At 53.8% G+C, this 22,914-nt stretch overlaps 8 protein-coding genes across 8 annotated transcripts; 6 read left to right on the forward strand and 2 right to left on the reverse strand.

Annotated features, from left to right (window-relative positions):
- Positions 1-73: 73 nt before the first annotated feature.
- PG986_000086 (uncharacterized protein) lies at positions 74-1,885 on the forward strand (the record flags this gene model as incomplete). The annotated part of the gene is made up of 7 exons (XM_066836308.1): positions 74-121; positions 227-354; positions 426-525; positions 635-773; positions 863-1,071; positions 1,163-1,423; positions 1,664-1,885. The coding sequence occupies 7 exons, from the start codon at positions 74-76 to the stop codon at positions 1,883-1,885; spliced, it is 1,107 nt and encodes a 368-aa protein (XP_066705201.1).
- A 1,692-nt stretch (positions 1,886-3,577) lies between these two features.
- PG986_000087 (uncharacterized protein) lies at positions 3,578-4,347 on the forward strand (the record flags this gene model as incomplete). The annotated part of the gene is made up of 2 exons (XM_066836309.1): positions 3,578-3,611; positions 3,686-4,347. 2 exons carry the CDS (start codon positions 3,578-3,580, stop codon positions 4,345-4,347), a joined length of 696 nt encoding a protein of 231 aa, XP_066705202.1.
- Positions 4,348-7,160: 2,813 nt separating this feature from the next.
- On the forward strand, positions 7,161-8,651 carry PG986_000088 (uncharacterized protein; the record flags this gene model as incomplete). Its single annotated transcript, XM_066836310.1, has 1 exon — positions 7,161-8,651. One exon carries the CDS (start codon positions 7,161-7,163, stop codon positions 8,649-8,651), a length of 1,491 nt encoding a protein of 496 aa, XP_066705203.1.
- A 1,586-nt stretch (positions 8,652-10,237) lies between these two features.
- PG986_000089 (uncharacterized protein) lies at positions 10,238-11,246 on the reverse strand (the record flags this gene model as incomplete). The annotated part of the gene is made up of 3 exons (XM_066836311.1): positions 10,238-10,787; positions 10,854-11,131; positions 11,199-11,246. 3 exons carry the CDS (start codon positions 11,244-11,246, stop codon positions 10,238-10,240), a joined length of 876 nt encoding a protein of 291 aa, XP_066705204.1.
- A 687-nt stretch (positions 11,247-11,933) lies between these two features.
- PG986_000090 (uncharacterized protein) lies at positions 11,934-16,096 on the forward strand (the record flags this gene model as incomplete). Its single annotated transcript, XM_066836312.1, has 5 exons — positions 11,934-12,248; positions 12,326-12,862; positions 13,042-13,478; positions 13,538-14,609; positions 14,660-16,096. 5 exons carry the CDS (start codon positions 11,934-11,936, stop codon positions 16,094-16,096), a joined length of 3,798 nt encoding a protein of 1,265 aa, XP_066705205.1.
- Positions 16,097-17,066: 970 nt separating this feature from the next.
- Positions 17,067-17,927, forward strand: PG986_000091 (uncharacterized protein; the record flags this gene model as incomplete). Its single annotated transcript, XM_066836313.1, has 1 exon — positions 17,067-17,927. The coding sequence occupies one exon, from the start codon at positions 17,067-17,069 to the stop codon at positions 17,925-17,927; it is 861 nt and encodes a 286-aa protein (XP_066705206.1).
- Positions 17,928-19,775: 1,848 nt separating this feature from the next.
- Positions 19,776-20,570, forward strand: PG986_000092 (uncharacterized protein; the record flags this gene model as incomplete). Its single annotated transcript, XM_066836314.1, has 4 exons — positions 19,776-19,911; positions 19,955-20,022; positions 20,195-20,375; positions 20,473-20,570. 4 exons carry the CDS (start codon positions 19,776-19,778, stop codon positions 20,568-20,570), a joined length of 483 nt encoding a protein of 160 aa, XP_066705207.1.
- A 76-nt stretch (positions 20,571-20,646) lies between these two features.
- Positions 20,647-22,236, reverse strand: PG986_000093 (uncharacterized protein; the record flags this gene model as incomplete). Its single annotated transcript, XM_066836315.1, has 2 exons — positions 20,647-20,661; positions 21,610-22,236. The coding sequence occupies 2 exons, from the start codon at positions 22,234-22,236 to the stop codon at positions 20,647-20,649; spliced, it is 642 nt and encodes a 213-aa protein (XP_066705208.1).
- Between the last annotated feature and the right edge of the window lie 678 nt (positions 22,237-22,914).

Consider the following 22,914-nt stretch of genomic DNA (forward strand, 5'->3'; position numbering starts at 1 on the left):
TTTAACGAGAGCTGGACCTTGCTTGGACTGGGACTCTGTCATTGTCGTCCGGATCGGCATGCGTGTCGCAACCATGGGCCGGAGGCTGGCTGCCGACGACATATTGATGCTGATAGCCGCGGTGAGTGCACAAACTGCCTGTCGGTCATTTACACAAAGCAATATATAAACAGTGTTTACGCCATCAAGATGATATGAGACGGAGAACTGATTGATGTATGAGTAGTTGCTCTTCATTGCCGAGACCGTGCTGGCCTACAGTGTCACGGCCTGGTGGCGGGGCATGGCAAACAACGGCTACGACGATGAGCAGAGAGCAAGTTACGCCAAAGATCCAATGATGGCATGGCTGATGTGAGTTCCTTCTCATCAACCCTTCCTGTCCAGATCTTGGGTTGCGCTGACTAACCTGAACTCGCGCTCAGCATCGCGGGGTCCAAGACGCAGATCGCCGGCCAGAACTGCTACACGGCCATGCTCTGGACCTTGAAGACGGCCGTCTGCTCATTCTACTCCCGGCTCACAGTAAGTATTTAAGATTGGTGGTGGTCTCAGCCTCTTTCTCTCATCAAAAGAACGCCCCCGAAATTGTCATGAACTACCTACTAATCTCCCATCATCTATGTATTGTCAGCATGATCTGGCTGGCTACAAGTATCGCATCCGAGTCGCCTTTGGCTTCATCTTTGTCAGTTGGTTCACGGTGCACATGACGCTGATGGCCGGCTGCTTCCCCTTCTACAAGTACTGGCAATTCTATCCGAACCCAGGAAGTAAGTTAAAACCAAACCTTGGGCGGATTCATCATGGTTAGAGATGCGCTTTAACCAGTAGGCCAATTGCTGACACTTGGTTTTCTCAGATTCTTGTCAAGCCGCTGTGTCGAAGGTTTTCATCTTGACGTGTTTCGTCCTCGACGTACTGACAGACGCGTATCTGCTGTCGATCCCGCTGCCGATGCTGTGGCGGACCGATCTCCCGAAGCCGAAGAAGATCGCCCTCTCCGTGGTGTTCTCGGGCGCCGCCTTTGTCATGGTCGCGGCGCTGCTCCGATGCTACTTCATCATGACGGTAAATTATTAGCAGTCAATCATCTTATTACGACGTGATCATGTGGTAGAAAGAGCTAAAGCAAAGCTAACTTGAAATTGAAAAACGGCAGGATTCCAAGGAGGGCGCGTCGCAGTCCGGGGAGTGGGCGTGTCGGGAGACGTTCGTTGCCGTGGTCATGTCGAATTTGCCGGTCATTTGGTCATGCGGTCGGATCTTGCTCGGGCCCCGAGGTCGTCTCGCAGGGAGCCTTCCGTCAATTGGATCATGGAGGTCTCGCGGCACCGACAGCAACTTCGCTACCAGCGCATTGAAGGATGGCAGTGAGTCCAGTGCCTCGCCCGCAAGTACCAGCACACCGGGATCGTCAATGGTATGAAGATGAGAGGAGTGCCTGGGGTCGAGTGGGATATGGCGGGGATCGGCGGTAGAACGGATAAGTTCGAGGGTTCGGGGCAAGCAATTGAAGCACTTGCAAAGAATTCGTCTAAAAGGGCCGTTTCATAAAGAAGAAGGAGGAGTGGAAGAAAATGGATATATTAAGACACGGGAAACCTGGCAATGGTTTCGGGAACTTGGCGTTGGCGTTGGCTTCTCACACTTAGAAGCGCAGCTGGCTGGGCAGCGCCATCGAGTTCTGGGCGCGCGGGAGGGCGATTGGCACGAAATTCGTCGCAGCGAAATTCCGAGGGTGTTCGGCGTCGAGCAGCCACTTCGAGCAGCCGCGCTGCTCTGCGCGGAGGATGTTTTCGTCTCGCAGCAGCAGGATGAGGCCCCGGGCGAACGTGCTCAGACGATGTATCGACTCCATTGGGGGTTGATGGCGGTGACGTAGTTTCGTGAGGAGGGCCCAAAGGAAAGAGAAAGCCACAACAAGTGCCGAGGGAGCTGAGGCGTGGATAAACACTGACCAGCCGCAAGGTCCGTCAGATGGAAGCGAGGAACGCGAGTAAAGCGTGGCCGGGTAGGTGGATAATAAGCAGCAAAAGCTAGAATACAGCAAGGAATGGGAATGAACAATCAAGTTGATGGTGACATTGGCAAAACCGGTGCAATTGGGAGGGCCCCTAATTGACGTTGTCAACGTTTGAGCCTCATCCTTTTGGGGGCTTGGGGGGCTTGGCGATAGGGGGCGGTCAGGCGGACGCTTTCGTGTTCAGTGCTGGGCATGGGCAGCCCTAAAAGAAGAAGATCGGCGCCCCGTTTCAGCGTGCAACCCGCTTCTTTCCCACGGTCACCAGGGAATCTCCGACAGGTCTTGTGACAGCTTCCGACGACAACGGTTTCTTCCACTTCTTTTCGCCGTACTTGGCTCGTCTGGCCGTCTTTGGATTCCAGCAGATACGGCAATTGTTTCTATTGATAGCAGGAATCGGCTGCAATGCAATCCGGCGATAAGCAGGATGGGATGAATCGATTCACTACCACCACGGGCCATGATGCAGCACGCGTCAGCGTTTCCCATCTTCCGCCACCATCAGCCTCCGTACTGCCCGTCCGCGGCACTTCAATGCTACCGCACGCTACCGCACTCCCAAACAATGCACCACCACGACGACCATCTGAGCTTCATCCCTTATCCTGTCATCCGAACACCTTCCGTCTTGTCCACGCTCCACGCAAGGCGTCAGCCCAGCTGCTATCCATAGCGATCACGCACGCTGATTCGACCGTGGCATTGGCGGCTGTAACCGGAAGTTTCTTGGGCAGATGTTCCGTTTGTTTGGTTTGGTTGAATGTTTGGAAGGCAATGTGAGTGATGCTACGTTGTCCGCAGTGCCACCATCGCGGCTAGAAACGCGGCTTCCACGCCTGATCCTGGGCTTCTCTAGGATGGCTTCAGATAGGTCAATCCTGGTGAACTCAATCGCAATGGGCAACATTAGGCTGAGTGCTCAGATCAGCCGGCACAATAAGCTTAATTGTATGCGTGATCGTCTACTTGAACTGGCAATCCTTCATGAGGCTGTATCTCATCGACCGGCCAAGAACGCGGCTCTGCAAATGATGCGTGCATTCGTTTCGTTCCTCCCAACTTTTCTGCAAGAAAAAGGCATCAATGATATCAAATTCTGTGCTACAACCTGTTGACGTGCAAGCATACTCCACGATGCGATGGATGGTGGTACCCTTTGCAGAACTCAGGGTGCGCATGTCAAACATTGGCCTGACGAGGTCCCGGACAGAATCCGACCTGCTCAGCCTCCCGGAGACGATCGGTTCCACCCCAAGCGGCGATCCGGGTTTGGAAACATACTTGGAGATCCCAAGACTTGGTGATGCTATGCTTGGTCATGTCATGGATGGCGATGCGATGCGACGATAGCGATGTGATGAGTCTCTCGATTGTGTATTTAAATGCCAAATGATTTGCACCAATCTCGAAACTGTTTGCTTGAAAGCCAGAAACATCAGATCGACCATCTTCAACATCCCTTACATACTCTACCAGCCATACTCCGTACTCAAGACGAAATCGTCCATCCCTTACATCAATCTCCAGCAAGAACACTGAAAACCAGCCAACATGGTCCGCATCTCCATCGCAGCAACTCTGGCTTGTACGTGTTGATCCCATCGATCTTTCTCACACACTTACCCTTTTGATGGGCTGCCTCATGCTAACCAATAACAGTCGCCATCACCGCCCTCGCAATCCCCAACCACCCCCAGCGCGGCCTCGCCGCCAGACAGGCCGCCGGCAACGCCAACGTGGGCAAGGGCGACGGCTCTCAGTTCATCACGGGCCAGTGCGCGAGCGACGCCGACTGCGCGTCCGCGTGCTGCGCCAAAGCCAACGGCCAGTGCGCCGCCAAGGCTGTAGCCGAGGAGAACGGCAAGGACGGCTGCGGCTTCACGAGCGCAGCGGCCGGTGCTGGCAGCAGCAAGACTCCCACCTCCTCAGCTGCGGCCAGTGCTAGCTCGGGCGCTGCTGCCGGTGCCGCGAAGAACAAGGCCGGCGGTGCCGCTGCCAGTAGCGCTGCGGCCGGTGCCCAAGCCAGTGCCAGCGCCGCCGCCGGCAACAGCAAGACACCCACTTCCTCCGCCGCCGCCAGCGCCAGCTCGGCCGCTGCTGGAGGTGCGGGTGCGGGTGCGGCAGCAGTCGACCCCTCGAAGCCCGGCTCGCAGAACGTGGGCAAGGGCGACGGGTCGCAGTTCATCACGGGCCAGTGCGCGAGCGACGCCGACTGCGCCTCGGGCTGTTGCGCGAAGCCCAAGGGCGTCTGCTCGGCCGAGGCCGTGTCCAACGTGGACGGGAAGCAGGGCTGCGGGTTCACGGGGGCCGCATCAGCGTAATCGAGAGGGGGTAACGGTGGTGTCATGCACGTCACACGGGGCTAGTTCGACTAGCCCAACGATTTGAAGGGGGAGAAAAAAACTTGATGTTGCCTACCTATACCCAGCCCATTCGGCTTTCACATATTACTTTTTCAGTAATGTACCTACATACGGACATACGGAGCGAGGTTGGTTTGGTTGGGCTTTCCTGCAGGCGTTCCTTGGTTTGGTTAGTAATGCGGGCGGGGCATGCGGGCGTGCAGAACTGGTTTTTTTGCCCAGGGGAGGAAGGAGGATAAAGAAAAAAACGAGAATAGGAAACGGACACATCACCAACTGTCTTAATAGACATACGACTTAATGTTATTACTCATTGATTACTTTGCCTTTGCACAATTGGTTTCTGAATGGTTGCTCATGGCTCATATCTCGATTCTCGTGGAGCACACCAGACTCCACCACCGTGTCTGCCCCTCGATTTTGTCGTGGTGATGTTGACGACTCATGTCCTCGCGTACTGGCGTGCCACAGTGTAGCATCAAAGTAGCCCCTTGAATTATGCCGTGCTGCAGCAGTGCGGGAACACGGCTGTGTCAAGAAGCAAGTATGCAGTGTGCATGGCAGCTATGCATGGCAGAGCTTGAGCATTGCGAACTTTTAACTCGTCCAGCCTCGCCAGCCCCCGATTATGTTATCGCTTGGCAGAGGAAAATTTGAGTCATGGCAGCAGCAGTGTCTTGGTGCCTTGCGGTTCGATGTGATATCATGCGAGGCGCGACTGGCCAACGAACCGGCAGGGCGGTTACATATCATTTTATGGCTACAAGTACTGGCGCGCGACACAAAAGCGGGTTCCCTCGTTTTTGGCAGTCCACTTTGGCGTCGAAAATCACCCGAACCCGAGCAGTACCGACACCAGGAAGAGAAAGCTAACAACAAGAGCGAGGGGGAGGAGAAGGAGGAGGAGGAACTGTCAAGACGCTCGGAGTCCGGGGTATCCCGGAGTCAATTGTAATAATCTGTAGATCTCATGCCTTGTAGGAACGAACCGAGGGGAACTACGCGAGAAACCAGGTAAGCACCAACCACGAGCAGGTGCATCCCGAATTGAGAAAGAAAGTGTGTGGTCAAAAAAATCCAGTATCAACCTAACTCGAGGGAGCTCGAGGGAGCTGTCCCGATTAGAACATCACGAACTGACATATCGAATACGGGCTGCACTGCCTGCACTGCACTGGTGAGGCCACCAGAATAGAGTTATGACGCGATGTTTGATGCTTCCTGAGATCAGACAGAGGAGTCAGAGTCCACCTCGGGTTGCCGGGCAAAATAGAATTCTGGAGTTATTTTGCCATTGATCGTACGCGACTGCATCGCCGTCCCCATTTCATTTCCCGGGTCTGGAGAAGCCGGTGCCGCCGTGAGATTGCAGGCCTGTGTATCGCGAGCGATGTCGTGTGTCGTGGATATCTGCCTCCGACTTTTCTCCCAGGCTCGGCCTACCAGGCGATCGTACCAGTGTCGGTCAGTCTTTGGGCTGCACAACACAACGCACACGTGCAGGAGGCGAGACAGCCTCTTGCCGGAAGCAGCATAGGTCGGGACGAAGCTGAGGCAGGATGCAGGATGGCAGGGCAAGCAGGATAAAAACAAAAACAAACGTCAGGGAAAAGACCACTCATTGCGGATACGCAGATGAGATCAGCGATTCGCAGCTTTTTGCCTTTCCTTGCTGCAGCGCCGCGCAGGCACTGGCAGAAGAGTGTCACGATTGGTGCAAAAGTTTGAAGGTGCGGCAGAAGTGGCTCACCGACACGTTGACTGACGGACGACCTCACTCTAGATCGCGAATCGCTTTTGAATTTTCCAGATCCGAGGTGACGCTATGGTCGAATTGGTTCCCCACCTTGCTCAGCTCAATTCGGCAGGCTCTGGGCAGGCTAGCAGTTTGCTGGACAGTGCTAGGTTAGGGGGGGCTAGACAAGCATGCCAGGTGTACAGTGGGGTCTGCTAAAGGGGATGAGGGATGAGGGATTGGATTGAGGGGTCCTCCGAGAGCTACGAAATGGCCCATGTACTGGCCTGTAGGTTAGTGGTCTGGGTAAGCAGTAAAAGCGCTGGGCAGAATGGAAGAACTGACCTGGCCTCAGCGCCAGAGAGGGGCTGCGGTGGAGGTACCTCTGCCATAGCAACCGCACCAAAACAATACCTCTCGCGTTCTGGCTGGCCGGGTTTAATGACACTTCCATGCCATGCAGCGAATCACATGTCGGGGCCCGGCAGGATTTACTGATTTACTGGGCAGACTGGGGTTGCCGACCGGGCCTCTTTAGTTTCTTACTGGGCTCCCGCTGGGCTCGATGGGGAAGTGCTCATTTGGGACACGGCAGCACCAACGCTTCGCTCCCGCGAATTTGTTTGCTTGCTTGCTTGCGAGCTCGAGCTACCCGACGAGACCGCTTCTTTTTTTCCTTCTTCTAATCTTGCTCACTCAATCGGTCTTGGTCCCTGGTGCAGTTGCGTTGCGCGCGTCTGATCTCACTTCACTTCAGTTACGTTACGCCCGGCCCCGACCCGCCCGCCATTCCCTCTTCCATCTGATGCCAGAATAAAACCAATCCCTCCGCCCCATCCACCCCGTCTCCTTTTCCCTCCTGTTTCGGTTTCTTCGATCCAAATCTTCTTCTCTCCCGTCTCAGTCTCTCTCTCTCCGTTGTAATATGGAAGAGGGTTACTGTCCGTTTTCTTTGTAATCTATTCTCCGACGTGTTGCATCATAGTCCTTGGCCTGCCCCAGGAGTGTGCTGCTGATCATCAAACCCTGACCCATCATGCCGGCTGTCATCGACTGGAGTAGCCTGCTATGGCCTTCCTCCTCGACCTCCAAGACACAGTCTTACAAGGCCAGCCAACAAGCATCGAACCCGGTCGGCGCCGCGTCGGCACCCCAAGAGCCTGAGGCATCAAACTTGGTGCAGCAGCCTCTGGCCTATCTCACGGGCGGCGCGCCCATTAACCCGTGGATCCTGGCCGCAACCCTGGGCGCCCTGCTTCTGGCTTTCTATTGGACCTTCGCCCGCTCCCGCAAGGTTTTCGGACGCCACGCCCTGCTAGGATCAGAACCGCAGAAGCTGTTGACCGGCCCGACTGAAGATGCGAGACAGTCCATCGAGTTTGATGCGAGCGAGCTCCAAAATGAGATAACCCGACGCTTGGACGAGATTGAGGCCCACAACAAAAAGGCGCTCGCAGAGCAGGTCGAAGCCATCCAGAAGCGGTTCCAGCAGGATCTCGACGACAAGGTCAAGGCTATTGAGGGTCACGTCCAGAAGTCTCTGGGTCAGCGTCTCGAGGATATTGATGATGATGTACGCCGCCGCCTGAAGCAGAGCGTCGAGGTCTTCGAGGACGGCCTCCGCACCAAGCTCAACAAGGAATCTTTCGATGGCATCTACCGCGAAGTCAGCCTGCGCATGGAGGCTCTCGAGGAGGGCGTGCGCATCATGGACAGCAAGCAGCTCGATGTGGAGGCCGCCACCATTGTCCAGCGAGCCCTGGGTCAGCGCCTCAACACCGTCGAGGAGACCCTGGGCGCCGTCGAGGGCAAGACACGCACTTCGGGCCAGCGAGCGGATGCCTTCGACGACAGCCTGCGCGTCATCGATAGCCGCACCAAGGCCATGAGCCAGCGCCTGGAGGCCGTCGAGGACAACATGGGCTCCATCGACGCCACGACGACACTGCTGTCCCACGACGTCAACCGCGGCGAGAAGGCCATCGAGAGCGTCTCGCGCCAGGTCAAGACGCTGCCCGACAACGACCGCCTGAAGGAGTTCTCCGACATCATGGAGACCAAGTTCAGCGAGATCGAGGCCAAGCTGGAGGAACTGGAAGGGGAACGTATGAAGCTTCTTGAGGATGCCCAACGAAGCCCCGAGCTGACCTGGTCACGAGTGGACTCCCAGGAGATTGAGCCGTCGGGTCCCGTCTACACCAACCCCGAACTCTTCAAGGACCCTGATCTCTACACGCACCCCGAGGGCATCGAACACACCCCCGACCACCACTCGGACAAGTTCTTCGCCTTCACCCCGGCCCACGGCGGGCACTTCATGCCCCCGACCCCCTCGCCGAGTGACCGCTCGCAATCCTCGCGTGCTAGCCGCTCCTCCGGCGGCTCCTCCGACTCCTTCTACATGAAGAGAAAGACGTCGTCTTCGTCCATGTCGAAGCGCAAGCGTCTGGAAGCGGCCGGGTTCACCGACACGACCTTCGCGTCGAGGCAGCGACTGTTCCACAGCCGCACCACCTCAACCTTTTGACTGCCAGGGGACGATGACCACGTCCCCAACGATAGCCCTTCCAAGGAGGAATTCTGGCTACAGTCTCCTTGAGTAACGACAACATAACAACTCGCTTTTTCTCACATTGGCGATATTAACACAACTTAACGACGGCGTAAAACGATTTTTGGTTCTATATAACGGAAGCATGTGGTGGTACTGGATCCAAGACTGCATGCAGGGTACGGGTGGTTTACACAGGGTGACGGGATGTTGGGTGGTGGTGGATTGAAACTGCTTATAACAACAACATCAACAACAATTAACGAATCTGGGAGTTATGGTCAACACACAACACATCGAGGCGGAATTCCGGTGGTTGCTTTTTTTTACACATTTTGTTTTTGCCCTTTTCAAAAAGATGATACCTCCCCATACGCGCATGCACATATCGCATCAAACTGATATCCAAATAAATTTCCTTTCTACTTTATGATACCAAAAAATACCAACTCATTCACTTCTCATCAATTCGTCTTACTAATCCATCCATCTCTGTGAAATGCCCCGCCCTATCTAGATGGATGCCTGTGCCGGCAAACCGCTGGATCTGACGAAAACCTACTTCACTCTCATCTATTTGTTTACATTGGCAACATGTTTGTTTGGAGTGTCCCAGCATTTGCCCCCTGAACGCGTCTCCATGCCGCGTGCCCACAGATGAGGGGACCGAAAGAAATTCTCGTGGAGTCGTCTATCCATCACCGCTCACCGACAATTTATCTCCGGTCTACCCCACGATCTTGCCACCCCGCGACCGACTGGATCAAGATTGCCCACCGAGCCCACCGAGCCCACCGGTTCTTCTACTGCACTTGTGTCGCGCATTGGCGAGTGAGTGGAGGAGGGCGGCACATGGCATTTAGGCATTGGGAAATCCACCTGCTCGGGAAGTTTTCAGCGGGATCCGCAGCGGTCGCGTGGACGGGGACAGCGCTGGCGTCAGGTGTGGCCCGCTTGCGCGCGCGCTCGGTGATACGCAACTGAGCCAGCAGAGCGGTGAAGGAAGAGCAGTGAGCGAGTGACGATGTCCGTGCTTCTTGTCTCGCTCGGCGCCAACCGAGCCAGCGAAGACGTCGCGGCATTTATGATGTTCTACCTAAGCAATTGCGTGAATGCTAGTATGTCTACATGGCATTGAACCCGAAGGGGTCAATGGCCGACCGTCGAGTTTTGAGGGCGGATTGATGTCATGCAAGGTGAGAGGCGAGAGAGGCAGTGGCAGCAGCTTCCTGCCATCACGGACCACGTCGTGCTTCTGTTTGCCACGGCAGTTTACCCCTCACTACGAAGAAGCATGGGCCAGCTCTGATGGGCAGCATCATATCACAGGCACCGAGTCTACCATTGGCATCCAACGATTCACCCCTTTTCGCTATTGCGAATTGACTGGCTGTCTGTCTGTCTCGGCTGACATAGAAATTTCTCTGCTCACGTGTGGCATCACAACTAGACACACTTGCGCGGCGGAAAATCGAAGACACAGGCTACCCGGCACAATCATGATTGCCCGGATTCCCCTGCTTAGTGGCACAGTACATACTAGCACTGAATCTATATCTGTCTTATGATCGATCATCTTCCTTGAAGTGCTCGGGCCAAGATGTGCAAAAGTGGTACGTGGATCCTACCTCCGTGATCTCTTGCATCTCAGCTGGAGTCAGCTTGATCTGCAACGCTTGGGCGTACTCGCCCAATCTCTCCGGCTTCATCGTGGTTGTGACAGCCACGACGTTGTTCTGGATGATCCATGCCAAGAGCACAGCTGCCTCGGTAGCATGGTGCGCGTTCGCGATGCGCGCCAGGGGTTCCCGCAGTGGCCCGTCAGCAGCGCGAAAGGCAGGAGTAAGCCCCTTGAAGGAACCGACTTGTATACCCTGATCGCGCAGCCAAGCGAGATAATCGCCGCCGCGCTGGAGGTAGGCGTGGTACTCGATTTGATTGATGACAGGGAGTTCCGACGCTCCCTTCAACGTCGACTCGACATGGGGTCTCAAGTAGTTGCTGACCCCGATCGATTTCACCTTCCCAGTCCCCTTCAACTCCTCCATGGACTTCCACGCACGCTGGAAGTCCTGCTCCGACTTGGCAAAGAACGGAATATGGATGAGGTATCTTCAGGATAGTTGTCAGTGGTGGCCGTCACAAGTCACAACGGCGAGGGCCTCACAAAATACCCACAGGTCGAAGTAATCCATCTGCATCTTCTGCAAGCTCTGTTGAAGTGCGGCGGGGATGTCATCGATGCCTTGGGCAACTTTGTTTGTGATGAACAGCTTCTCGCGTGGGACGCCTGCTTCTTTCACGGCAATACCGACTTCTTCTTCCGTCCCGTACATCTCGGCACAATCCAGATGATGGAATCCTCTCGAGATGGCTTGCTTGGTCACATCGACGAGGTTCTGGTCAAGGTCTGTGTTGCCGACATTGAAGCAAGCCGTGCCAGTACCAAAGGCAAGCTACGTATCGCGTCAGCGTGGTGATCTGGACAGTCAGGAGCCGATGAGCTCAAAGGGGAAGATGTACTAGCGGCATCTGATTCCCATCGCGAAGTGGCAATGACGGGATATCCATGTTGGGGATAATCTGGCAGGTAGGGTTGATGCTTGGGGTTCTGAGGAGACGAACTGCGGTGGAGCTTTGATGAGGCATTGAAACAAATGAAATGATGGCGAAGCTCGGGATGATAAAAGCTTAGCATTCCAGCAGCCAGCGACATCCGTATCAGCTTCGGCGCGTACGGAAAGCGCTAAGGCAAGGGACCGCCTAGGGTAGGTGGCCAATCCACCCCTGACTTTGAGGCCGATACTCGAGACTGGTTTATGTAAGTGTGCGTCCATTGGCCCGATTCACGGCCAGTTGGACATCAACAGCTGCAAGTTTGGGGGAGCAGTAGCTAATGCCAAGGCACCTAGCCCAGCAAAATCACACTGCATCTCAGCAGGCGTACTGAAGTACAACACACCAGAGGGCCGGCGGGGTCTACATCCGAATGTACAAAGACGCCTTGCGATGTCAGCCTGCATGCAGTATCATACTATAGCTTCGTCCATTGGTCGACATTACCGGCATTCTTCAGGGCATTGTTTGGTGGCGAATGGCCCCATGCGGGATATTCTCAGGCGGTGTCTGCAGGCTGGGGATTGAAGACCTTTTTTCTTGAAGATTCCAGGCACCGCACATTTATCAAATGCCAGCCTGTTCAACCATTTCCCGCATCATCTCATCTTCGTCAAGTACATATCACCAGCTAGCCGATCTATGGCAAAGGTACTAGTCCTTGCAGGCAGCCTGAAGCCTGAAGTCAAGCTGGGAGTCGCGCTCTCCGAGTTTTCCCAAGTTCTAGATCCCAAATACCGTCGAAGATTCGAGGCTTTGCGTGGGGGCTCGCCGGGGCTCCTGAACCCAGCCGAGGTCATCCAACTTACGGAAGAACTCAATCAGAAAGGGGCGAGGTCGCATCGCACATGGAGGCCTTATTCTACGAGAATATGCTCATTCCTACACCGCATCCAAGTATTTGCCAGCATCGGCGATGTCTGCATCGGCGGCGCCCAAAACCTCATTGCATCAGGGGTATGGTGCGCCATCCGGGTCTGCCTCGAGGTGTGTTTCCACGGAAGATTTGTGTCCTGTCGCTCATTGAAACTTAGTCCACAATCGGGTTTTTGACATATTTCGACAAGCTGTCAACGATACTCATGAACATGACAAGCTCATGGGCCCTACACCGAGACTTCGCAGCCTTATTTCCACAGTCCCGGGACCTTCAGGCATACACCTCCAGCTATGTGATAGCCGTCGTCCAGCTTTGCAAAAAAGTGGTGATGTTTTCCGGGCAGCCGACTTTGAAACAGTTCACGTCGAGCCTGACAAACTCGTTCGAACGCGAATTCGGTCCCTACATCTCCGAGCTGGATCAGTGGGGGAAACTGATTGAACAACACTGCTACATGCTCGCCACGGAGCACCAGATCCATGCCGAGCAGAGTGCCGTGGAGCGAGCCAAAGCTCTCGTCCACTCGGTGTCGTCCGCTTCAAGGGAGCAAAAACGCTTCTTGCTCAAGCAGGCTGTGCTCCGTTCTTTGCTTCCCGACCAGAACCACTTCGAGACGCGGTGGCGCCGTCAGCGCCGCAAAGGGACTTGTCCGTGGTTATTGAATCATCCAAAGTACAGAGAGTGGAAACAGGTAAAGGGCTCCTGCCTGATTTGGGTCGAAGGCATGATAGGTAGCGGTAAGACCGTTGCTTTAGCTAACGTCGCCGCCGATCTCTCTCTCATCCAATCATGTGCATACATTTTCTGCAGCTCCAAAGAACCTCAGAAGGCACGAGATATGATCGGCTGCATTGCATACCATTTCCTCAGGAGAGTGCCCCCGAGGACCGACTGTGGGATCGGGTAGTTTCGACAGAAGACGCGGGGCTGATGAGCGTTTCAGATATGGAGGATCTGATTCTCGTGGCATCCCGTGTGGAGGACAGGATATTCGTCGTCATCGATGCACCGGAGGAGAGCGATCCAGAAGAAATTGACGATACCTTTCACTTCCTTGCTGGTCTGGCGAGGAAGCGGACGGTCCTGTTGTGTTGCTCGAGCAGGCCCGAATCAGCTTGCCAGACACGCTTCCACCGGATTATCGACTCTATGGAACGCATCTCGATATCCTTGGATAACGAAGCGCGATCGGAGGAAATCGAACAGTTCATCGCTTCCGAGATAGAGCGAAAGGCGGCGGGCAAGGACTTGGACCCAGAGCTCAAGTCCTTCATGAAGGCACAACTGGTTGGAGGTGCACAAGGGATGTAAGTGAGAAGGTCGCGGAGATAACCATGGGACTTACTATACCTAACACTATCACCAGGTATCTTTGGGTATCACTCCAGCTGGAGGCATTGCTCCCGGAAAGATCTGGTTCCACTGCTAATCTTGGGGATATTTTGGAACTTCTCTGTCATTTACCTGCGAGCCTGCCAGAAGCATTTGACCAGGCGCTCTCACGCATCAGGGATAGGCGATACGGCAGCGACCTGTTTAAGCTGGTGACAGCAGCTGAGAGGCCCCTGACTGTTGACGAGTTTCGGGTAGCCTTAGCGGTTGTCCCAGGAGACACCAAGTGGGATGAGACCAAGCTACCGACCAATCCCAAAGCGGTGGTGTACGGCTGTGGTGGTAACCTTCTCGAGGTCGATGAGGAGCACCAGACGGTTCACTTTATCCACCACAGTGCGATGGTGCATCTCGTTTCCGACTCTTCGCGGGACGATACCAGGGCCCTTCATTTCGAGCTGCAGGAGGCCGAGTCGCACATTGGCGCGGTGTGCGTGACGCTTCTTCATTACGAGATATTCGATCAGAGGGTTTCCCGCAAGCCCCGTACCGTCTCAGGGGTGACCACAACCCAAAATATAATCAACAGCTCATCAGGCAACTCACCAATATGGGCCCGCGTTGCCCGGCACATAGGATCGCATTCGAAAGGCAAGCCACTCGCTGACATCGATATTGGCGCAGTGCTCTATGGCATGACAAAATCGGCCCCCAACTCGACCACTGTTACCTTTCTTCTTCGATATGCCAGTATTTACTGGCTGAAGCACACGTCCATGTTAACCCCTAACATGTCAACGATCTGGAGACTGTGGACATCTATACTGCAGGGAGAGCTGGGGCATGTGGAACTGCCGTGGAGTTCAACTGCCATGGGTGATATACTGGATTGGGCATCTAAACAAAAGCATCATGCTCTCACACTCTATGCCCTGCGATCAGATCTATTGGAGTGGGGTGATATTCTCTCCATCGATCAACTCGCATGGCGCGGCCAGTGGCAACTGCAGTTTGAACCTGCATTGCTGAGCGACATCCTGGCCCGGACCATCCACGAATTCCAGGACTCCATCGTCGAAGCCCCCTGCTGCTCCTCCTCGATGTCGGTGCTGATCCAAACACGCCGCATCGCAAGCTGGTTAAGACACCACTGGAGATGCTCGTGGACCTGCTCCCGCAAAACTACCAGTCAACCATCACCCTCGCTGGGGCCGAAGAACGCGCGGCAGACTTTCACCATGTCTTGTGCGACTTCTTGGATCACTCGACGGTTTCTCGATCGCTCCATCGTCCTCTTTCGTGCCGCCTCGTTGAAGATGCCTTGTGGAAGGGGTTTCTGGACGCCGGATTGCTCATGGTGGAGAAATTCGGTGTCGCGACCCCCGAGCATCAGCAGCCAAACTCTTCACTGGCGATTGCCGTCGATGCAGGTGCATCATCACTAGTTCAAGGGCTACTAAGTTGCGGGCATTCCCCAACCGCGTCGAGTATCCAGGGCACTACTGCTTTGGAACTAGCGCTTGAGCTCCAGCAATTCGACATATTTGTCCGTCTATTGGACTGGGTGAAAAAGAATGAGCCAGACACGTTTCGATGGATGAGACAAAACGAGACATCGGCGTTGATACACAGGGCCGTTGTGTCTGGCCAGCCAATAATGGTGGAACACCTACTGAAGCAGGGCTTCACCCCCTTCCTCGAACGGGTCAGCATCGAGGTCTGCACCGACAACAACGCTCAAACATACGAGACTCCGTTTGTCGCCGCGATCCGATTGAACCGCATGTCCGAACTGCAACTACTCATCGCTCTACTCGATCCGGGTTTCAACGACAATCCACCAGCACTACATCCTCCACCAGCTCCTTGTTCCGGTGGCTCAAGTCAAGGGGACCGTCAGCTTGTCGAAAAGTTTATAGAAGCTGATGGATCGGCCTTGGTCCTAGACCATGGCAAACAGACCCCCCTTGCATTGATTTCTTGCCGCCATCTCTCTTATCTCCGCAGAAAGCTTGAGAACGAAACAGAAATTCCGCAAGCGATTCTGTCAGCGTCTCTGGAGCGGATCACGAGCCCCTCCGAGTTGGATATATGGGATTGCTACGGCAGTTCACTACTACACTATGCTGTTACCTGCCGTATAGACGCAGTAGTGGGAATACTCCGGTTGGGGGCAGATCCCAACATCCGCACGACCAGTGGACTTACACCCCTTTTACAGGCGATTGTGGCCTATTCCGTCAGTCCTAGTGATGAATTGTTGCAGGGTGTAATCATACCACTGCTGGAGCATGGTGCAAGACCGTCAGTATCCGGCCTTCATGATGTCTCTGTCATGGAGAAGGCGGTGCGCTACCAGGCCACCGAAGCTTGGAAATCGTTTCTACGCTGTGTTGACGGTCCCGACGGTTTCGTCGAACACTCTGTTCGAACAACAACAAATCCTCTGGCACGAGGAACAGTACACTACGTTGATATACATGTCGAGACCGGGAACAGCACGGTTATCGAGCTCCTTTTGAAGGACGGTGCTCGGGACGAACGACCCAGTATGGTAGGCGAAGAAGGACAGGTTCAGCAGCAGAGTTATTGAGTACGATGAAGGCCATTTCCGTTTCTTGGCTGTGCTAAAGTATATATCTGGGAGTGGAGGAAATTGGCCTGTGAGCTTCCTTGCCGTAATGTTTGCCACTATGGGAGAATCGCGAAATGGATACATGTATGTTCCATATGGTTTGCTAGACACGGCTGAAGGAGTCGGTCCTAAGGCGGAGGCCGGCATGTCCACCCAGTGGACTAGCCCAGGCCCATGGTTCACTTGGCTCCGGAGGAGCGGTAGAGTACAGGATGCGGGCCATGTACCTCCAGGTCTCGGAGGCTTGTTTAAATGGAATATGCCGACGGCGGAATGAGATGTTGTAAGTTAGGTTCGCGCCGAGCCGAGTGCGTAATTAGCCATGAATTGTTTTTAGAGTTTAAGGGGTATTAAGGTATCCCTTTAAGTGCGGAAAACACTTTTAAGAGTGAAGTTAAATTCTATAATATTTAATTAAATATATAAGTATATACGAGCCGGTACGCGATACGTGCTAATTATTTTAACTCTTTTTAACGAAAATATATTAAATAAAAATCGTATTTTATTTTTAAAAGTGTTTTTTATATTTAAAAAATATTATTTTAAGTAAATATATATTAAGTTTACTCGGTTTTAAACTATTTATATTTATTAACTTACGCTAATAAAAGTTAAAAAGGAAAAAAAGAGAAAAAGAAAAAGAAAAAGGAAAAAGAAAAAGAAAAAGGAAAAAGAAAAAGAAAAACAAAAAAAATAGAGTTAAGGGACGGAGCGTTCAGCTAGCAACCCCCAACACCCTATTGTAAGAAAGAAAAGAATATCTCCCGGTAATCAGACATAACTTTATTTACTATATGCTACTGCACTGTTTTCTTCTCGCAGTACCTACTCTCAGTCACGTACAAGCAAGAACACATTTCACGACATACCAATCGCACGCCTTTCATCACATCAAGCCCATCTCCAATTCAGTCCATCATCAAAAATGCATATCTACAAGCTAACCATGGCCTGCCTAGCCTTCATGGGGCAGGTAGCCGCGTTCGGCCTTGTCAATCCAGGGGACAGGTTCCATCCCACAACACTTCCAACCGCCACCTCTGAGCATAGCGCCAAGCATCCCGCGCGAGACTACCCGCCTCCACCACCTACTGAAGTCATCACAGTAACGGCCGAGCCTGGCGCCCCAGCTCCATCTCCGACTGCTTCAGGTCCATCGGACGCGGACCACAACCTGCGGAGTCTAATTATCGGTTCCTTGAACAACGCGAGGAGGAGGAACCGAGCCCACGGTTGCAAAAACCTCAGCGACGATATCTTTTTCAACAAGACCGTGACGTCTCTGGGCTTCTGGACGCCCGAGTCCGCGACGCACAAGAACTTCACCCTGAAGGAAGTCCTGGAGCGCCTCGTGCTGTACCAGGACGCGTACAGCGTCATGCAGACGCAGAGCGAGCGGAGGACCTTCCCCGACAACATCGTGGACGAGATCCGCGCCGCCACCAAGCTCATCCAGGAGGACGGCGAGCTGCGCGGCGCCAACGCGCGCATCCTGCGCGCGCTCGATATCATCTTCGACGACGTCTGCGGCGGCACGGGCGAGGTGCAGCAGGTCCCCGACCGCGTCCAGGACACCGTCGACGTCGTCCTGCGCGGTCTCGCCGTCAACCCCCAGCTGGCCGACCCGGGCTCCCAGAAGCCCAGGCCGGCCTGCGAGTGCTTTGGCGGGCCGGACGTCGACCTCACTATACGGTACGAGTGGAACAGGGACGCGGCGGATTGGAAGTGCCTCTGTTTCACGAGGCAGCGTGTCTACGTGACGGCGCCCCCGGCTCCCGCGACTTAACGATGCTGCATCATCATTCTCTCAACCTTCCTTGGAAGTGGCAAACTCTGTGTGAGCATTGTTTTGGGCTGATGACGCCGAAGCGTAGAGCTGCTGGTATCTCTAGGGTTGCGGGTGACAAGCAGACCTAGAAGGACGAGAACCTCTAGCACGCGGATAGCCAATAACCCTCGTCGTTCCCCCTTCATGACTTCTTTTTTGGTTGTCCTGGTCGGCTTGCTATCTTTCGATGCGATTCGCATAGTTATTGACGCTCCAAGGCGGACGAAAGGGCCACGATGTATGTTCAATATGAGATAGGATTGGCCTTTTCCCATACCATAGGACCCATTTCCCTACTATCGCTGTTATTCGAACATAGAGTACACCTTTGACAAAACCTTGAGTGAGGCCTTGGGATTCAGCAACCCTTAGGCATCCCGGGTGTCGGAGTGCTGTAGGGCCATGAGGCTAGGTTTTGATACCGTGGCAATTTTTCCCCTAACTGATCGACGTAATAAGAGACACCAGAGTGTCGAAGGCAATTTACAAAATTTATAACGCTCATAGACTAACAAAGCCTTCATGGCGGCCAACATACCGGAGAATGCGCAGGGAAAATAACCCTTCTCCGTCCCCTTTCTCCGATCGTTAATCCCTGAAGTTAATTTCAAAGGGGTTCAAGAATAGGTTTCACCATATCCTGTTAACGAGCAAAGCTCCTGCTGTTCCGCTTTGCATCTTGCTACGAACCCATGGTCGCTGCGCCGGCAGATTCTGCTTATGTTTCGAGCGCCGCTGTAGTAACGTCGGACGTACGCTCTGTATTTGTGATAGCAATCTGCGGCTCGCGAAGCTTTGCTCAAATTTGCGCTCTCGATCTTGCGCATGGATAATAACGCTACCCGTTCCATTAGCCCGAGTGTACCCAGGCCGCCCGAGGGCTGGACAAAGCCTAGGCGAGCGTGGGGACTACCAGACGTTGGGTTTTATCGCAAAGGCACTGAGGTTGCGGTCGGGGCCGGGAGCGCAGTTCATGATGGCGATTGACTTTTGTTTGTTCTTTTGCTTTTCGACTCATGCCAAAGCAACCGCTACCAGAACCTGTGAAAAGACAAATATAATTAGGTGTTGTTTCGATTGAACTTCCTTCTGGCCCCAGACGCTGATGAAGTGGCTACTCATAGCATGAGGTGCCTTCTTCGGTATTCACTTTCGTAACGAGTGCGCACATCTCTTGGGTTTTCCTTCGATCTGGACGGGTGATCATCTCCTTCATTCAATCAGTTACAGCCTAGCAGCCTAGCAGAAATCGCTGGCAAGATGGCCAAGACCACGTACCTCTCACCTTTGCCGTCACCACAACAACTCCTTGCAGCCCCTTCATGCCCTTCGATTTTGGTCTCTCGCAGCGGATCGATAAATTAACCATGATCTTTTCTTCTCCGTTGACTCTGTTCGAGTTGTGTTTGGTCCAACTGCCATTTCGCTTTTCTTTGCCCCGTTGGTCGACCCCGAAGCACTGTACGATTGTCCTCGGGCTTGGTTGGCGCTGCTGCATGTTGGTATGCTGATCGATGTATGGTGGATTCTGTCCTCGTGCAAATATTTTCTTTCGGTTTCCAATCTCACTAGAACTTCACCTGCGCGAGCTGGTGCTGCGATTGCAGCTGGACGATCGATTGCTAACAGCATTTCTGTGGGACACAACAGCAACGGCCACAAAACCTTCGCCAACAAGGCACCAACGTAAGTCATTCTTCTTTCTGTCACTTTCTTGCGGGATGAGACCGTCATAGTGATACTGTATATATATAGTCCTGAGGAAACCTTGACGATGACCTTGCCGACCTCGGCCACGACCATGTCATGACCACGACCACGGCCACCTACTCTTCACCCACCTCCCATTCCGCCTCCGCCACCAATGTCATTTCTGTTTCAACAGAAACAGAAATCGTTACGCCCACCGTACCAATACAGTGGCCGGAGGCCGCCCCTGGCGGTACGTCCTGGGGGTGCCCGTGGCTGTCCAGATCATAGGACAGCTGACAATCTGGTTGGTGGTGGTGGCATGGCTCTCCGGAGTCATGAAGAGGTGGTTCTTGAGATTCCGGTGTGCGCGTGTGTGGGCGGCCACATGGCGCTTGTTTGATGATGTAACTATCTTAACCCTTGTTCTTTTCCTTTCCTTACATATCCATGTCCCCGCCCCCTTCTTTTCGGTGTTTGAGAGGCCTTTACTAATATATTACGTGATATAGGAACACATCAACAAGGCCGAGTAGAAGGCCAAGAAGGAAAAGAAGAAGAAGGAGGCCAAGGCCAAGGAGGTTGAGGAGAAGGAGAAAGAGGCCAAGGCCGAGCGCCTCAAGAAGATCCGGTCGCAACGCGACAAAGACTTTGCCTCGCCCCGAGAGGCGGCCCGCGCCTGGGCGACGAGCCACCTCCCCGGCTTCAGTCAACCGGGTGCGGCCCCTCTCGGGTTGTCTCGCGTGCCGCCTGCGCCGCCTCCGCCTCCGCCTCCGGCCCGGGCCTGGCCCTCCCCCCTCCCTATCTGTATTAGGCGAGGACTCGGACGACGAGGACGTCGCGGGCGTCGAGCCATCCAGCTCGATTGCCTTGCGGCCCCTCGTGCGTCGCGAGGAGGAGGAGGAAGAGTAAGAAGAAGAAGAGCAATAAGGAAAAAAGAGTTGCAGGTCTCGTTGAGAAAGGGAACACAAGACATGTAGAAAATTATTCAGCTGCGCAGAACCTGTCACAATCTTCATGTAGCGATCTACCCAATACGCGATCTTGAAAAAACCAGCATAGTAGACCTTCCGCGTATCCATTGATGTCTCCGTAGAGACGGTCGGGGCTGGGGATGTTTATATGGGTTTCGACAGTGCCGTCATGCGGCCATGCGAGCATGTGATCGATTGTGGATCTTGTGTTGTCGGCGGACGAGCGTCAGTAGAGAGATCTTCTGAGAGGTTCATGTACTGACTGTTCGCTCCCGCCTTGTTGCATTTGGCGGAGAAAACGATCCGCGCTGAGTCAAGCACAATAAGTAGCCTTAGATGGTCAAAATCAAAGTGAATTTGAGGACAAATGAATGTAAGGAGATGCCTCGAGAGACATTGGATTGGGACGGCTTCAGGTTGGAAAATCATTCTCAGCTAGCTTGAATGGCAGGGTAGGAGTGTTTGTAAGAGTGGAATAGCCAACTGCCGACCCTGGCTCTGGACAGGGCAACCTATAGCCTCCCCGGAGGACATATTACCCGCTGGATTGCAGTGGAGTGTAGCAGGATTGGACATGTTCGCTAGTCGACTGCCAACCACCACAAGGCTTGTGGTCATTTTCCAACTACCGAATGCATGCAAATTTGGCAATGGAAGCCCAGCACTTCAATATAGGCCACCTATCCATAGTCGGCTACGAATCAGGCGGTGAAAGTGGAGGTGGAGGCAAGCAAGATCGATCTTGCATTGGGGACGATCAGCAGTTTCTAAAGAGGGTTAAAGTAATATTTAAACGTTTGAGCTACTGAGACCTGACGAGTATGAGAGCGAAAAGGTAGATAATAATGATAAAAAAGAAATCGACGTAACATGAGTTGGGAGACTTGCAGGAAATGGCCCATAAACCGTGGTTGACCACGCCTTTGGCCAGTGATGCGTCGATAAAGAAATGACGTGCTCGTGGCTATTGAGATAACCCCCCGAAGGATGACATCCACCGTCTCCTGCACCTTTCGTGGTATTTGTGCAGTCTTCCCTGTGTCGGCGCATATATCATCAAAGATGACCTCCAGCGCGTCGAGGACACGATCGTTGCCGCCCCTCAAGATGCCGCGGTTGTCAAGAATGTATTTCATCTTGCGAATCTCTTCGACGATGTTGTCCGGGAGCTTTGAGGACGGGGGCGTCTCCATTCCCATCAGCCGGTAGACGTCTTGGTACTGAACCAGGCGCTCGAGCAGCTGCCTCGTCGTCGTCGTGCCGGATCGGGCGGGCGGGCCGCCGTCCGGCTTCCAGGCGCCGAGGAACCGGACGGCCTTGTCGACGAAGGTTTCTTGGTCCACGTCTCTGCACTGTTCGGCCTTGCCCGCTGCTCTCTCGTTGACGAGCGCGCCGGTGAGGAAGGCCTTGGTGTTGTCGTCGGGCTTGGGTGCGGCGTGGCCAGGGGGTGAGGTGGATGGAGATGGGGAGGATTGCGTCGCGGATGGATGTTCGAGGGAGTGGACAGTCTCTGAGGTGGTCTCTACGACGATTGCCGCATTTCGAAGTCCCCGAGACAAGCCTTCACCTGCTAGAGCTAGCAGGAGGAATGGGAGGGCGATCATGTTCGTGCCGAGATGGACAGCCCAGCTATAACCCAATGCGCGGCCGGTGAATATCTGAATAAGGCAGGTATCTAGCTTTCAGCCTGTTAAAAGTGAATTGAAGCAAGATTTGGCAGGGTGCATATATACGAGCTGGATACCATCAAGTTGGGATGGGGTGCCTTGAGTACCAAGTACCGTGTTCCTCGTAACATGGACTTCGTAAATCTGTTTGCAAGCACCGATGTATGTGTTGGGTTTGCTCGGTTTTGAGTCACTTGCTTCTGTTTGCCTGCGCTGTTATGAGTCGAAAAGCACAAAAGAAAAAGAAAAAAAAAAAAAGGAAAAAAAAAGTAGCTAATATTATCCAAGTCCAGCTGTTGATGGTACTGGGCCATGTAGAAAGCCCGCACAAATCCTCTCTTCATAGGTCTGTCCGTCTCGGACAAAACCTAATGGTAGGCCGGATCTTGATTGCATTCTAGGGCCCCTAACATGCAAATACCTAGTGGCACTGACCGGCAAGTCAAAGGTCCTCAACAACCAGCAGGAACTCGTCAATGTGGTCTTGCGAGGCCGGGAGGCGAGTCCCGTGTTGCATCGCCCGGAAAGTGTGGAACAGAGACCTGCCTCCGATTTCAGAGGCTGTGGGCTTTACATCATGTACACTTGGAACAAGGAAGCCTCCGAGTGGCAATG

This window comes from Apiospora aurea (assembly GCF_038362705.1).
Source record: "Apiospora aurea strain CBS 24483 chromosome Unknown utg000001l_segment0_segment0, whole genome shotgun sequence".
Lineage (NCBI taxonomy): Eukaryota > Fungi > Ascomycota > Sordariomycetes > Amphisphaeriales > Apiosporaceae > Apiospora > Apiospora aurea.